General features: G+C 35.0%; 2 protein-coding genes and 1 non-coding gene across 3 annotated transcripts in view; all 3 read right to left on the bottom strand.

Moving 5' to 3' along the window:
- Window positions 1-9201, bottom strand: part of LOC138139517 (probable G-protein coupled receptor CG31760) — a 60539-nt gene extending 51338 nt beyond the window's left edge. The window contains exon 1 of the mRNA XM_069059819.1: window positions 9044-9201. The gene's annotated coding sequence lies outside the window, so the exon portion shown is untranslated. The remainder of the gene's footprint in view (window positions 1-9043) is intronic.
- A 3559-nt stretch (window positions 9202-12760) lies between these two features.
- Window positions 12761-14790, bottom strand: LOC138138416 (trichohyalin-like). The gene is made up of 2 exons (XM_069058340.1): window positions 14650-14790; window positions 12761-14576 (listed from the first exon to the last, which is right to left on the bottom strand). The coding sequence occupies exons 1-2, from the start codon at window positions 14708-14710 to the stop codon at window positions 12841-12843; spliced, it is 1797 nt and encodes a 598-aa protein (XP_068914441.1). The 5' UTR covers window positions 14711-14790; the 3' UTR covers window positions 12761-12840.
- A 1640-nt stretch (window positions 14791-16430) lies between these two features.
- Window positions 16431-16549, bottom strand: LOC138139545 (5S ribosomal RNA). The gene has a single exon (XR_011162329.1). It is a non-coding gene; the product is annotated as a 5S ribosomal RNA (ribosomal RNA).
- Between the last annotated feature and the right edge of the window lie 959 nt (window positions 16550-17508).

Below are 17508 nucleotides of genomic sequence, written 5' to 3'. Positions count from 1 at the left end.
TTTTACAATCTTGTCTACGTCTCATTCGCTGTTGGTGTCCAATAGAATATGTCCTATTCGAAACAGCCACAAAAATGCGTCAATAGAGTTCCCTACGGCGGCGGCGTCCTCTTTCATAATATTCGTCACAAGCGTAATGTCTTTTTTTACACTTCTGCTTTTTTCAGAATCCCATTTGGTTGTCTAAAAGCATACCCAATGGGATTTCAATTTATAAAATATTCTCATCTTGTTTGTACATCCGGGTTATTTTGCGTATCGGGTGTTTTAATAATAAACAAAGCTCCAGAATTCGATTAAAAATTTAAAAACTTGAAAAACTAAAATATTAAAAATGATAAACACTTATTTCCTTAAGTATAGAGCGTTCAAAAAAATTTGGAGCCAAAAGGCCTGATGCTTTTGTATGCGTTACCCTGTCATTATTTCCTTATGTATCGAGCGTTCAAAAAAATGTGAGGCCAAGTGGCCTGGTGGTTTTTTTTACGTTAACGTATGACGTAGCCTGTCAACTGTCAACTTATAGATGACAAACGTCATGTAGGAGAAAAGAGCGGAAGTGGACGACCATAAATACGTGCTCCAGAAACCATTGAAAGAGTTAAGGATATTTCAGAAAATGTGCTGAAGACTTCTAATCATCGTTGGCCACAACAAATGGAGATATCTTCAGGAACGTTTCGTGCATTGTTACACAAGAATTTGTGTTTTCCTTGACCTGCCCCAACGTTTACGCTTCTATTTTTTTACAGATGAGGCATGGTTTTATAGAACAGAATTTATTAATTCTCCGAATATAAGAATATTGTAATGGCTATTACTCACTCGGATGAATTACGTCACTCGCCTTCGGCTCGTGACACAAAATCATCCTCATAGCCATCACAACTCGCTCGTTGAATAATATACATACTATTATTTTGTGCCAACTTTGTCTCTAGACACTACATTAGGATTATAGGGATATTTATTGTTTAACATACATCAACAGGTGGTGGATCATTAATATGTGAACAGGCGCGAGGATATCATTTATATTTGATAATGTATCGTGAGTTTGATAATTACAAAATATTATTTTTATTATACAGGGTGTTTTTTAATTGCTAGTACAAAAAAAACCTGGGTCATATGGAGATTCTAAAGAGTCAAGAAAACATTCTTTTTTTCAGCTAAACAATAAGTTAAACCATGGCAACCCGACAATGCTATTGACAAAAATACAACAAAATTATTATTGTTGCTTGACAACCTCAATTACGTTTTAATTCAACAGAGTACTGACAATAGATCTACTCATCCTCACCTCACCAGTTTTTTTTTTTGTACTACCATTTAAAAAACACCCTGTATGTACATTTACAAAACAAATACTACTCCGAGTAAGTAATTTTTTGTTGACAAGTATCAAATAATAATATCTAACCTAAAATTACAGCTTGATAAGCTATAATTTTGCTTATTTCATTTATTTGTCACTTTTTTCCAATACCCGAGCCACGATTGGATTAAAACTTTGGTGCTACTTTGTTTTACAAAATAGATAATCTTCTAAATTAAATTTAAAATTAAGAAAATTAAATTAAAAGCAATTAGACGTTAAATTATACAGGGTGTTATTGAAAGTTGTACAGATATTTTAACCACGAGCTACTGGCTTCATCTAGAACTCGGAAAAAATATCTAAAAAATTCAATGTCAAAAAATAAAATGACATTTATTTTTTGAGCTATAATTTTTTTTAATTGCTTTTAGTCTTCTACGTTGTCAAAGAACCTCGTAGGTAAAATTTCGGCACATTTTAAAAAAACACCTTGTATATCATGTTTTAAAAAATGTACGCCAATGCGGTTTCCTTGTTTTAAAGCATATTTCCAATAGGTTACTTTTACTGTATATATAAAAAAAAAATATGTAACAAATCAAAATGAAACAGGATGCGTAAAATTCTTCATCTCAATTCTGTTTATTTTGTTTTTTGTGTTTTTTATTTTTCTCTATGGGCTAGATTCAATCAGACGATTGGAGAAACTAAGACTATCAAGGTAACACTGTTATGATAAAATGTGCAATGTAAGTGAGATCTCTCGAGTGAGTAAAGCTCGTTAATGCGAAAAAAATTCATACCCCGCAAAATGGCGACAGCGCGTTGCGCCGCCGTCATTAAGGCCAACACGGAACTACTTAAGCTCCGCAAGTGGAGAAGCCTCCAATAAAGCGAGGAGCAAACAAATTTGACGTCTGACAGGCACGTCTCTTATCGAAAAGTACCAACTTAAAAGGAGGTCTTTTGTGATGGAAGGATTGCGAAAGCAATATATGATCAGACACGTATTCGCATCGATTCCAACACTTTATAATAAGATAAACGATACGAAGGGTTTTTCTGGTGGAAGGGGAGGAAATGACACGACAATGTAGAAGTGTCGATGACAGCGATCGTGAATCGAGATGGATGATGGGACGTTAATAACTTTTGAATTTCAAAGGGTTTAGTTAATGAGGAAGGTTTCTGAGGGAATCGCGTGTTATACACCCCGGTCCAGAATCCTATGAATTTTTTAGCAGGGTTGGAGGCGGAAGTTTTGCATAACTCGCCACGGCGGACCACACTTTTAATTACTTGCTTTTCCCACCTGAATTACTCGATCTCTGTACGTTTAACGAAATCGGTCCTTCGAGCCGGATAATAAACTAAATAGTCGGAATGAGTTTTAGAGAGTAATCATACCGCGCAACAAATACTTTTCGAAGGTACTTTAAAGTGAATTATTAGATCTTCCTCGTCATTGCCCTGACCTGACACTTTGTGATTTCTTTTGGTCGAGCGATTCAAGTCCCTGCAAAATTCTTAGCCTAGCTCAATCGAAAAGATAAACGTATTAAGCTGAACCGTAGACTTTAGAAAACCAAATACAAATATTACATAGAGAAATTGCCAATTCTGTTTTTTTCAACAGACGCAATGCACCAGTTTTCATGGATGCTACTTTTATTAAACATATTTTCCTAACTGTACTGAGCTCCTCGAAATGTTGGAGTTCTTGTAGACCTCACCGTCGGAGGATTTCAGATTTTTTCTTTCCAATATCGCACACTGCAAATTCCTCTCGACTGTTTCGAAACAATGGAGAAATATTTCATGGGTTATGAAAGACAATATTGCGTCGCGACTCTCCACATACCTCACTAAATAATTTGCTAGTGGGTAAACTACCTGTTTAGGCAATTAATCCAAGCACACGATATCGTTTAAAAACTCGTTTTTAAATTTTATGTGACATTTACGATGCTTTAAAAATAAATTGGCTATCAACCCCCGCCTAAATTATGCCCCAAAAACAAGCCCAAGTGTAATCTTTTTTGCTGCTTATTTCGTCCTATGAAATTGATCTTTTGCAATTCTAACTTTTTGGTTGATGGAAATCCAGTCTGTTCGAATTTTGCATAAACAATCTCTTAGCCCACGTCTCAATTTCGAGAGCTTTAAGCGCGCCCGCCGGGAATTTTTACACGAAAATGATAGGCACGTTTGAAAGTTTGAAAAGCTCGAGTTCCCTCAAGTTAACAAACTTTTCTGTTGATTCTCTTCGACTCTTCGAATCAGGTTTTTAATTACGTGTATGGTGTATTGCACTGCTCGCTGCTAATTAAATGCGAAGCGTTGTTCGTTGTGTCGTATGTTAATAAACAGTTTTTGAAAGAAGTCGAAAACGGATGAAATTAAAATGTTAATCTCGTTGAAGATTTATTGCCGTCGGCGACTCTCCCAAGTGGAACGCTTCAGACGAGGTAAGAAGTTAATTGAAGTTGGTCTGATTATTGCCATCATGGTTCTAAGGAAAGTTTCGGATCATTTGTTTTAATTTATTTATTGTTAGCAAGAAAAATCATTTGCCAGGACGACGCCGCCATAAATCAGAAGCTTCAGTTTTTGTATTAACGAGTTTATAAACATTTTTCTTTTGTTTTAAACGTCTGGAACTAATTATGCTTATGCCTACGGCTAGAAATATTGTCGAATTGTAAAATTCTTATTCATAACATAATTTGCTGCAAATGTTTTTGGACAGGACAGTTTTGTCGGTTTCGTTGCTAACTTGCTAAACAGACCAACAGATGGTCAGCGTCCGAAAAAGTGCGTCCGAAAAAGTGCGTCCAAAAAAGTGCGTCCGAAAAAATGCGTCCAAAAAAGTGCGTCCGAAAAAGTGCGTCCGAAAAAAATTAACTTTTCGTCCGCTTATGAGTACGTAAAATTACCGTTTTGATTGAGGGTGTCTAAAAAATAATGTGCTAAACTATTAAAGGCCTCAATTATCTTTTATTCAAGTTATGAATTTGTTAATTTGTTTGACCTGTTTGGCTCGAATATAAATATAAAATTCTCAACTTGATAACTGAATGTCCTGGACATCTTCATTTATCTCGTACAGAAAAGCTGCCATTACTGGGACATAATAGCGACTAAGAAATCTTTCAAATATCTCAAAGAATTGATTTCACTCTTCAGTAAACGTCACATTTATCAGAAAAACGTCTCAGATACAATATGTGTACATCCGAGATTTACGATACCTCGAAGTGGAGCATTTCGAGCCAATTTAATTGATTATGTAGAAAAAAGATTTGTGACAAAGCCTGAAATTGAATTTTTATTTTCAAACAATTTAGTGAGATTGTCCTCAGTTGTAAGTCGTCGTAATCTTCCTTGAAGATGTGAAAAGATTTCGACAGTATTGATTGACAACTGGTTTCTGTAGATTCATTTCATTTATTATGTGAGCAATAAGTTCAAATACGATTCGGAAATGAAATTAATTGCTGAAACATACGATCCCGCTGAAACGGACAGTTTTCAATTCAATTATCATCACGGAACGCCTCAATTAATACAAAATTACACGGCATATAGCGTGCGCTTTATTGTTCGTATTGTATTTTCATAATTACGCCACACACAATACACCAACACTTTTTTTAGCTTGCTAAATCCATGTCATAATTTTAAACCTTGCCTTGCTTTATTCTTCTTTGATTAAACATTAATCTGATCAAATTTGCACTTTTATGCCACACTAAGCGATGACATTTATGTAACATCTGCTACACTGTTTTATTAATCAAACGTGACTAATGCTATGTGGTCAATAAATTAAGTGCTCTGTAATGTCGGAACAACGTTTATATTCCAGCTTATGAAACGTATCGTTGCAAATAAATTTTAAAATTCATCCAACACTCACGCTAATGTGTACATTTATCATTTATATTGTACAGCTGAGATTATAGTTGAAAATTTAACTTTCAGTTAATTGCGACCGTACGTTGTTTTATTACGTTATTAAGTAACTGTCAACTGGAGGAAAACGGAACAAAAACGGACAAACGTCATTGGACTATTGTAAAGTTTATTTTGTAAATTCTTATTCCATCCATTTTGCGTAAGATAAGAACTTCATCGCACGCATTTTCATTACCGCACGCTTTTTTATAATAACAACCAATTAATCAATATTGTACATCATAACACACTTGTGCGATTACACAACTCGGCTTCGCCTCGTTGTGCAAATTTCGCACGCGTTTGTTAATAATGCTCTTATCCCACTTGTATTGTAAATATTTCTTATACAGGGTGTCTCAGCTAAGATTCGAGCCTAATATCTCGGTTATTTGCCAACGGATTTTTATGAAATTTAAAATGCAGATATTTTAGACCGTGAAGGTTCAATTAGTAATAATAAAATTACCTCAAGTTAAAAACTGTAATTTTAACACATGTTTCCTTTATCGAAAATTACGCGCGATTATTATTAGATTGTTAAACATTAAAAAATAGGGGTCTACACAAACAATTAAGTAAATTACTTCTCTGATTCAACGAAAAGATTAGATTTTGTCGTTAAAAATTTAATGTAAAATTTGAAGGTATTTGAGCAGTTACCTTTTGAAACAATTGATGATTAATTGCCAAGCAACATTTTGTACGCTCTTTAAAGTCTGTCAAAATTGGGTGCGCTTTATTAGAAACGTCAAATTGTGAAAATTTATTGAAAATAATCTAAAAATAGACTACAGCGGCAGAAATTTCAATATTGTTGAAAAAGGAAAAAAAATTTGCCTATGGAAAGTGTCGTGAGAACTTCAATGACAGTTCGTTTTCTTGTGGAACACTATCCAAATGTAGGCTTTACAAAATGTAAGGTTATGAGAGTCGTCAATTTATTCGAAGACGCAGGAAGCGTACGTGCACTAAATTACCTTGCTAAAATATCTCGATCGTGTTTTAGTCCTTTATGGAAGAATTAAAGCATCCAGGATAATAAATTACGTCCAAATGTTGTCTTTAACTTTGTAAGTGTTTGTAAGGTTAGCAAGATAAACGTCAAATATGTCACCTGCGCTTCTGCGAAAAGGGATGACCAAAATTCTGCAAAATTGCGCGTTTGTTTCATACGCGTCTACGTTTTTACATTTGCAGCCACGTTTAACACAGTTTTTTGCTTTTTTCTTGGCAAACCAGACGTCTTTCAAGGACGAGGTTTTCCCTACAGCATTTTTTATTGAAGATCAATTTTTTATGTAAATCTTAATTGATTCAACATTTTAAAAAGGCGTGTAAAAATTACGTTTTTAAGACTTGGGTGATTGCATTAATGGGATTTTATTCTTCACCGTCTAAAATATCTGCATTTTAAATTTCACAAAAATCCGCTGGAAAATAACTGAGTTATTAGGCTCGAAACTCTTAGCTGAGACACCCTGTATTCTTTAACTGAATTATGCATCTTATTAACTCTATGGAATAACTATAATTTGCATCGTATGACCAAAAAGGGACTGGTGGGTCATTAACGAGGAAACTCTACTCCTAGCTTGATTCGTACGCATTTTAATGCAAGCTGCGTTCATAATTGTTGACATGTTGAGTCAATCTAAGACATGACTTATTTCTGAATTGACATCAATTATATTATTCACGGTTAGATAATCTTGCAGATCTGTTATTTATTTTTATTTTTATCTGTTACTTCTGAGATACTGTAAACATGCGCTTATAAGATATCTCTTGGTTTTTTTTGTCTTCTTGTTGGAAGCCTGCAGAAAATTAATTAAATAAATGATGTCCCTATTTAAATCCTGATCCTAAAGCTTCCCTAATAATGTTTTCCACTCATTCCGTGTACTTTTGTTTCACATAAATAAGCCGAAATCCTTGTAAAAGATTTTTTAAAGGTGAAACGATAAAAACAAATAAGAGACGTTTCCTCGTCTTTAACAAAACTTTATGTTTACTGGAAAATTATTATAAAATGTTTTTAAAATAAATTGTTATCTTAGAAATGTGTACTTTCGACAGCCTTTCCTTAACGCCTTTCCTAAAATAGCCCCAGAAGTTCAACTTTGGGGATTCATGTAGTACAGTTGGGTTTTGTATTAAGTTACACAAGTCTATGTTTTCCTATCCCAAAACAGTTTCAACAACGTTTGTTGGAAATCATATCAAATACATTGAAATTCTTGGAGCGTCCACATAATGGACTCAACACCTTTAAGCACTATTGTTTTTTATAAGTGGGAAGTTGACACACACGAGCGCAACGGCTGTAATAATACGAGATTAATTTTTTAATTGTGAATTGATGAGAACCATTCATTGTGGAAATACCGAGTGACTATAAAATGATTGAAGCAAAATAGTGGATTGGCAACACTGATGCAGTTGGTAGTGCAAATCTTCTCGTGCATCATCTGTCAATCATTTCTATTTATGTTAGGTTAAGTCACGAAGTAGATTGGCGTTGAAAAAAAAATTAGATTTTTTTGACGTTTCTTTCAATCTTGAAAATTGCGTGTATCATGCCAATGATGTTGCCAACTAAAGATTTCAAATGTGTTACCAACATAACAAAATAATTTTCAATCATTGATAATCACTCGGTAGATGCAAATATCAGATGTTCTTAAAAATGTCCCGTCAAAGTTGGCGTCGATTGTGAACGCACCACGAATTCCAACTCTGACAAAACCGTTTAAATCTAACCTCACTTTTTGCGTTGTTTGTGTTTTTACTGTGCAGACTGACGAGTGGTGCGTTCACAATTGACTCTTCAACGCCAACTTTGACCGATATACCGGGTGTTCATTAAAATTTCCCATTTTGCCAATAAGAGCAGAATAAAAATATTGCCGTAAGTTCGCACTTTTGTGGCCATTTCGGCGCTAATAGAAGCAACAGTTTGTCAATATTTTCCACATGTTCTTAGATGGAAGTGATGTTGCTGCCAAGATTTTCAGTAGGGGCGGCAGTCGCAGATTCTCACAGCTTTCATCTAATTTCAGTCATTCTTCCGCGAAAAACCAATAAAGTGTCGAAGTTGTAGGCAACAATATGCTTGGTAATTACCTTTCGGTATTAAATTTCCGCTCCTCGATAAGATTTCGAGATTCGACGGCCACCACGATAACGAGGTACAGAACGGTTCAAGAACAATGCAGCCGTGACAGCAATAAGCAGGACCCCCTTCCATCAAGTCTTATCACGGAAACATTGCAAAGTACCCGCGAAAAATCGATCAGCGTGTTAAGTTTTTAACTGAATTAGAATCCCGCGGATGGGTTCCAATATGTTTCTTGGCGGCTGGATATTTTCTAATTACTTTCGGGTGAAATTACCAATCGATAACGAAATTAATGGGCAATTTCGCACTTCAGTCGCTTCATTTTTATTAATTCACCGCGAACTCACCGAACATTAATCAAACAAATCTCGGGTATCAAACGGCGATAAATAAAGAAACAAAGCGGGGACGGCGACCCAACCGCCAATTAAAACCATCTGTTGACTGGATTAAGAAATCCAACTTTTAACCTTTCGAATTTGACCCAATTGGCGATATGGCGCGAACAAGATGCCAAAACGATCTAATAACTAGAGAGATCGGTGGCAAACTTATCTCCAATTAAAAGGGGGCGGCCAAAAATTTGACAACTGGGACCGGAAACAAGTCCCGAACTCGCACACAACTCTTTTTCTTCTTACCTTTGCGTTTCCGGGTTGAGGCGTCGAGGCGGGTTCATCCACTTATCACCGGACTTGTGTCCATGCTTGGGGCGCGCTTTTTCATTCGAAACGGTGAGCTTTAAACTCCGGACCTGAAACGCGTACTGAAATTTCAGTTTTCCCCGGCTAGTGCTTGCAGGAGGCGCTTGCGCAGTGCTTTTATTGTGTTGTGCGGGCACGGTGTTTTTGCTGATTGCACGGTTCCGGTGATCTAATTATTTTCTTTTTTTTTTCGCTCTTCCAGTCGAAGGGGAAAAATTGGAGAGCGCGTTAAGGTTTTATTGGAGTTTAATGGGGGGAGGGAAGTGGCGGGAAAAATCTCGCTTGGAGGAACGACTGCTTGACCTATTTATAGTGGTGGCAATTGCGGCGCCATCTGGTGTTTGTTTCTGAGCTGCAGGAAAGATTTCCTTAATGCATGGGATGCTAATGGGCGAAAGGGCTCTGATAAATTTGGTGGAGGCGACGAACTAAAAATATTTTTTATTATACCTGAATCATAATCCCTGTTTTTCACACTAAAATGCGTGCGAAAAAGGGCCTTTAAAACACTAAAGCTTTAAGGGTTGCTTAGGTAACAACAAATTCACCTACATTTTGAACAATGATAAATAGACATTATACACAATTTATGATAGCAACGAAACAACAACAATTGACCATTTCTATATCAACGATTAATGACACAGATTACTTCGCAAAAGGTATTTCAATTTACTTTTTTTGTTATAATTTTCAGATTTTAGTGCAGGTATAATAAAAAATAGCGTATGATATACGTTTATAAGGGCCTTTAAAGCACTTGCGACGTTAAAAGCACTCCGCTACGCGTCGTGCTCTTAAACTCGTCGCGCGTGCTTTAAAGGCTTTCTTATAAACTTGTATCATAATATACTATTATTTCTTTTCTATATTATATGAAAATTTTTAATTCATTATCGAGTGTTTACTTTTACAAACAATACCTAATAGGTACCAGAACAATTTAGTTGCTTATTTTGTTAAGGTCTAACTTTGAATCTAAAATAAAATAAAGTAAAGCGATGATACACAATCTGACAAGGATGTTTTACAATGTAAAATTATTTTAAAATTATACACACTTGTGCGATTACACAACTCGGCTTCGCCTCGTTGTGCAAATTTCGCACGCGTTTATTAATAATGCTCTTATCCCACTTGTATTGTAAATATGTCTTATACAGGTGTCTCAGCTAAGACTTTCGAGCCTAATATCTCGGTTATTTGCCAACGGATTTTTATGAAATTTAAAATGCAGATATTTTAGACCTTGAAGGTTCAATTAGTAATAATAAAATTACCTCAAGTTAAAAAATGTAATTTTAACACATGTTTCCTTTATCGAAAAGTATGCGCGATTATTATTAGATTGTTAAACATTAAAAAATAGGGATCTACACAAACAATTAAGTAAATTACTTCTCTGATTCAACGAAACGATTAGATTTTGTCGTTAAAAATTTAATGTAAAATTAGAAGGTATTTGAGCAGTTACCTTTTGAAACAATTGATGATTAATTGCCAAGCAACATTTTGTACACCCTTTAAAGTCTGTCAAAATTGGGCGCGCTTTATTAGAAACGTCAAATTGTGAAAATTTATTGAAAATACTCTAAAAATAGACTACAGCGGCAGAAATTTTAATATTGTTGAAAAAGGAAAGAAAAATTGCCAATGGAGAGTGTCGTAAGAACTTCAATGACACAGTTCGTTTTCTCGTGGAACACTATCCAAATGTAGGCTTTACAAAATGTAAGGTTAAGAGAGTCGTCAATTGATTTGAAGACACAGGAAGCGTACGTGAACTAAATTACCTTACTAAAATATCCCGATCGTGTTTTAGTCCTTTATGGAAGAATTAAAGCATCCAGTATAATAAATTATGTCCAAATGTTGTCTTTAACTTTGTAAGTGTTTGTAAGGTTAGCAAGATAAACGTCAAATATGTCACCTGCACTTCTGCGAAAAGGGATGACCAAAATTCTGCAAAATTGCGCGTTTGTTTCATACGCGTCTACGTTTTTGTATTTGCAGCCACGTTTAACACAGTTTTTTGCTTTTTTCGGTAATTGTTCACTTTAACTACTTCTGGAATTTTCGCGTTTTTTCTGGCTAGACAGCCTCAGGGCGTCCTACTAGATCGTGTCCCACCATTCAAACCTTGTGCAAATGCTTTTTTTTTCTCTCTTGTTGTGTTTCAAGGTCGCGTCAAGGTCGCGCCGAGTCTTAGTATAACTAAAGGGTAAGGAAAATTTTCATTTGCACAAGGTTTGAGTGGTGGGAAACGATGTAGGAGGACGCCCTGAGGCTGTCTAGCCAGAAAAAACGGGAAAATTCCAGAAGTAGTTAAAGTGAACAATGACCCTTTTTTCTTGCAAACCAGACGTCTTTCAAGGACGAGTTTTTCCCTACAGCATTTTTTATTGACGATCAATTTTTTATGTGAATCTTAATTGATTCAACATTTTAAAAAGGCATGTAAAAATTACGTTTTTAAGACTTGGGTGATTGCATTAATGGGATTTTATTCTTCACCGTCTAAAATATCTGCATTTTAAATTTCACAAAAATCCGCTAGAAAATAACTGAGTTATTAGGCTCGAAAATCTTAACTGAGACATCCTGTATAAGAGACGTTATGGCATCTAGGCTGGATTTATAAATAAAAAAATAAAAGAATATACACCAATGCGGTTTCCTTGTTTTAAAGCATATTTCCTAGAGGTCACTTCGCATTGGCGTACATTTTATAAAATATAATATACAGGGTGGAAGCACTAGGAGCAAAATCTATTATATTTAAACTAGTCTCGATGCATCGAAATGCTCCGTTCTGCTTTTGGCAATGAAGCACCTTCTGAAAGAACTGTGTACAATTGGTACAAAAAATGTCCGTTTGAAAGAGTGAAGGAAGTCAATTTCTCTCATAATTGAAGATAACCAAGTTACTTATGGAATTATAAGAAGTACCTTCTTCTTGACTGTCTTGGAGTCGGGAACATCGGCTGTTGGATGTTCCAAGATTTGACAGTTGCTCAAAAGCAACATTGCGTCTCGAACGGTGTAAAGAAACTCTAAAAAATACAAAAAAGGTACTACTAAAGCATGATGAAACCTAGATATACAGGGTGATTTTGAAAGTTGTGCAGAAATTTTAACCACGAGCTACTGGCTTCATGTAGAACTCGGAAAAAATATTAAAAAAAAATTATGTCAAAAAATAAAATGACTTTTTGAGCTACAATTTTTTTAAATTGCTTTTAGTCTTCTACGTTGTTCCACAACCTCGTAGGTAAAATTTCGGCACATTTTAAAAATACACCTTGTATATCATATTTTATAAAACGTACATCAACGCGGTTTCCTTGTTTTAAAGCATATTTCCTAGAGGTTACTTCGCATTGACGTACATTTTATAAAATATGATATACAGGGTGTATTTTTAAAATGTGCCTAAATTTTACCTACGAGGTTGTGGGACAACGTAGAAGACTAAAATCAATTTAAAAAAATTGTAGTTCAAAAAATAAATGTCATTTTATTTTTTGACAGAATTTTTTCATATTTTTTCCGAGTTTTATATGAAGCCAGTAGCTCGTGGTCAAAATTTGTCCACGCATTTCAATAACACCCTGTATAAAAAAAAAGAAATAATATATTAGTTACAAAAAAAAATGTTATTCGTAATCTACAAGTTTATTTTAAAACGCTTTCAAATTTTACAGGTCTGTAACAGGATAAACTGACCGGTGCCGTTAATTTTTTTCAGGTTCAGGAATACTTTTAGACCTAAAATTTTCACTAGTTTCAGTCCTACGATTTCCAAAATGCTGGCTCGAGCTTCTATCGTCCTTTCTACCAGCTTCAAATCCAGATTTAGGTTCTTGCTCCTGATTTCTAGAAGAACGATAAGGTCTAGCCCATGCTTGTGATCTTAGATGTTCATCTTCAGATCCAGATCTACTAGTTCCCTCCGAATTATTTGCTTTCGATGGAACACGTTCATTTTCTTCAGGTCTAGATCTGCCTAAACCTTCCTGTAGTCGAGATGGATGAGATCGTACAAATTTTTTTTCTCTTGATTGAAGGAGTTCTTCTTCTACTTTGTCTTCTCCTTCTTCAAATCTAGCTCCACGTAACCTCTCTTTTGGATGAAGACGTTCATCTTTTTGACGTCTAGATCTACTCACTCTGTCAGTTTTGCTTACTCTGGATTGAAGCTGTTCTTTTGCTTCAGGTCTAGATCTGTGTAAGCTTTCTTGATGTCGAGATGGATGAGATCGTACAATATTTCTTTCTTTCGATTGAAGGCGTTCTTCTTGTTCTTCTTCTTCTTCTCTAGATTTCTCAGAATTGCTTTCTCTGGATTTAAGAAGTTCATCTTCAGATCCAGATCTACTAGTTCTCTCCGAATTATTTGCTTTCGCTTTCGATGGAAGACGTTCATTTTTTCCAGGTCTGGAGCTGCCTAAATCTTCCTGTCGTCGAGGTGGATGAGATCGTACAGAATTTCTTGATTGAAGGAGTTCTTCTTCTACTTCCTCTTCTTCAGGTCTAAATCCACGTAATCTCTCTTGTCGGTGAGGGCGTTGATCTTTTTGATGTCTAGATCTACTCACTCTGTCAGATCTGCTTACTCTGGATTGAAGCTGTTCATTTTCTTCAGGTCTAGATCTATGCAAGCTTTCCTGGTGTCGAGATGAATGTGATGGTACAAAATGTCTTTCCCGTGATTGAAGGCGTTCTTCTTGTTCATCTTCTTCTTCTTCAGATTCCTCAGAACTACTTTCTCTGGATTCATCTTCTTGAAATCTGAATCCTGTCACTCTTTCAGAATGATTTTCTTTTGATCTAAATCGTTCATTTTCTTGAGATCCAAATCTACTCAATCTTTCGAGGTTGTCATCTCTAGATCCAAAACGTTTATTTTCTGGAGACGTAGATCTGTCCAAACTTTCCAATTTAAATCGCTTTGATCGAAAATGTTCTTTTTCTTGATTTTCTTTTGGTTGGAAACGTTGACTTTCTTGCGGTCCAGATCTAGTCAGCCTTTTAAAATTGCTGAAACCTAATCGAACACCTTCATTTTCTTGAGATTTAGATTCATGCAATCTTTCAGAATCGCTGTCTTTAGATCGAACACGTTCATTTTCTGACGGTCTATGCGTTGGAAATCTTACAAAATTTGACTCATTATCACGACTGGGACGTGATCTTAGTTGACCAAATGACAACTCTTCGTCAGCATCGTGAAGTATTCTACCAAAGGAAAATCTTTGACGTCTGTCACGTCCGTTCTGCTCTTCTTCAGGTCTGGATCTATCAAACTTTTCTTCTCCAAGACCAAGACGTGAACTACTAAATTCTTTAGGTTGATCAAACCGACCAACTCTAGCTCTGTCGCCAGGGCCTTTTTCATGCAAATTTTCTGAAGTACTAAGTTCTGGATGTTCTACAAGTGGAGAGTTATCGGGGTTGACAGATTTTATTCCTGAAAAATACAAAGAAGTACGTTTAAAGAAACAGAAATTAATGATCTAAAAAACTGAAATAATAATACTTACTTTCAGCTTTGACACTGAGAATAAAAGCCCCATAAAGCACGAACACTTTTATGAAATGCATGTTTTCATAATCACTGCACCAAATGTTGTTATTTTTTTACAATCTAACACTTCCAAGTCGTCCGCCGACTTTTATATCAACCAAATGTTTTCAGAACTAATCTCTGATTTGATGTCGATAACAATCTCAGATTTTGAGCAGCGAATAGAACAAGTTTTCGTGGCTTAATTACTATTTTCAATATTTTTGTTACATCAGCCATGTCGATTTGTTCAGATGGCCAAAATGTCGCTATTTTGTGCAATAAGAAAATATTTCAAGAGTTTGGATCTTAAACAATATTACAGTGTGTCTTTAGGTGTCGCTAAATTTCATCTATTTAAATCTTTGTTTTTTTAAGCCCAAACAAAAAATTATCAAAAACAAGACAATTATCTCATTTTGTTATTTTTTTGAGATTATTTGAGATTTCCATAATAAGTTCTGTTAGAATGATTAATGGCATTTTCAAAAACGACTTAAAAACTGTGGCTGACTAAAATTATTTCAAAATATGTATACCTATTTAAAAAATGTACAAAAAAAAAATAAACATTTGAATTTATTGACGTGGCTTAAATTTTTAAAGTAGGAAACGTACCGTATTTCTTGAAAATAATAGTGATAAGGAATAGACAATTATATCTTCGGTCACGTAGTTTGCGATTTTACGTAGATAAATATCGAAATGCCAAATGCGAGCATTTACTAAACATGTGACTATCACCATTGTTATCAGAGACCTTTAATTAGTCGAATATGTGATCGAAACCAAAATAGAGCTGCTGCAATAAAGACACCTTTACGGCCACGTGTGCAGTGAAACTATCGGGTGTTCATTTAAATTTCCCATCAAAGTTGGCGTTGAAGAGTCGATTGTGAACGCACCACTTGTCAGTCTGCGGAGTAAAAATACAAACAACGCAAAAGTGAGGTTAGATTTAAACAGCTGATCCGTAATCAGGAATCCGTGGGACGTTCACAATCGACTCTTCTACTTTGACAGGAAATTTAAATGAACACCCAATACTTTTTTCCAGATAATTATTTTTTCCCCATCTCTTATAATTAGCTCCCCTGATTAAAAATGTTCACAATTATTATCATATTAAATACATTGCATTTGCTTCATTTTTTTTAATATTCATAATTATCTTCACGATGGAAAAATATTTCAAAATTGGTTTTTAACATTAATTCACCTAGCTAAATAACAGCAGATTCGAACGATTTATCTACCATATTTTCCCGGCGCATCCACCATTTGTGATTGCAATTACTAAAAACCATTTATTTTTCACTTTAGTAATTATACTAAATTTGCATGATAACTCCTAGGATATGAAATACGTAAACATGTCCATAACAACCGGGGAATAAAACAGGGCGTAATAAGAATAAGCGGGCGTAATGAATTCATAACGCCCTCATCAATTCGTAATTGCAAAGATGCCAATTTTTTTTTTAAAGAACACGTATAGTGAAAAATAAAATCTTGTATGCACCACGGCGTCACCGAATGATTACGCCCATCGAACGATATCCATCTCTCGGGCTAAAGCCCTCGAGTTGGATTTATCGTTCTCCGGGCGTAATCATCGTTGTAACGCCCTTGGTGCATAAATAGCTATTTCACCTCAAATTGCCCCTTAATGCATGACGTTTGTGGCAATCTAAATTTCAATAATTAAAAGAATAAAATCAGCAGGAAAATGGTGAAATTATGATAGTAAAAAAATAAAAACAACAGCACGCGATGTTCCTATGAGGTCACCCATCACAGTACTGGTCGCGCCCGACATTGCTTGACTGCAGTGATCAAACGGGAACTGGTATAACCAATGTGGTATGGCTGTTGCTTATGTGAATTATGTATCTTATTGATAATAAACAATGTTTTTATAATGCACTGTCTAAATAAGATCATTGAAAACACATCAAGAGAAAGAAACTGTGATAATTCCAAGTCAAGACTCAGAATTTTCATTTAAAAAAATCACAACAACGATAATGTTATTTAACACAGCTACGTTTTGTAATTTTTCCTTATTTCACTTCTTACATGAATATTTTAAGCCTTTTAGAAATACCTGTGGCTAAGAAGACTGCCGTGAGCAAAAAAAACTTGTCGTTAAAATCATGCTTTGACGTAATGGAAAATGCTCTTTTGTAAAACCGTCTTAAATATCATAACTTATCATCATGTTGTATGACATTAATTGACAACGATTAATTAATTTTTGACACTTTGTTGACGTAGGCATAATCAGTCAGGGAAATTTTTTAATTTTTGACAATCTAACCAAATTTTGAAATGACATTGACGACCAGAATTTTTTGCTCGCGACAGTACATGATCGAGTTTTGGAAAGTGTTACTGACATCGGAGCTAAATCAAAAAGGCTTCTAAAGCTTTCTTTTTAAAGGATGTCATTAAAATATTCACAACGACTGAAAAGAACGGAGTGTCGAAAGGAGCAGTTGTGTTAGAATTGTAAAATTGACCATGAAGATTGTAATATTTTCAGGCAAAGCACTTTACTACAAGAACATTGAAAATTGGTGTTTCTTGTCGTGAGAAAATAATGGACGGATATTTTTTATTGATTTAAGTTTTTTATAAAAACAATAATGATGAAATCAAAACTGACCGATTCCAAGTCATCAGTCATATGGGGGACGTGTATTGTTGGTTGCATCACAAATTTTGTTAGGCTCATTATTATAGTCTATTTTTTCCTGGTAGGCGCGTGCGTGCGCATTTACAAAATCCTGCAACGAAATGCGACTTTCCTATTGGTTACTTTATTTTTCTACTT

This window comes from Tenebrio molitor, chromosome 9 (genome assembly GCF_963966145.1).
Source record: "Tenebrio molitor chromosome 9, icTenMoli1.1, whole genome shotgun sequence".
Taxonomy (NCBI): Eukaryota; Metazoa; Arthropoda; class Insecta; order Coleoptera; family Tenebrionidae; genus Tenebrio; species Tenebrio molitor.
This window is presented reverse-complemented; position numbering and strand designations above follow the sequence as displayed.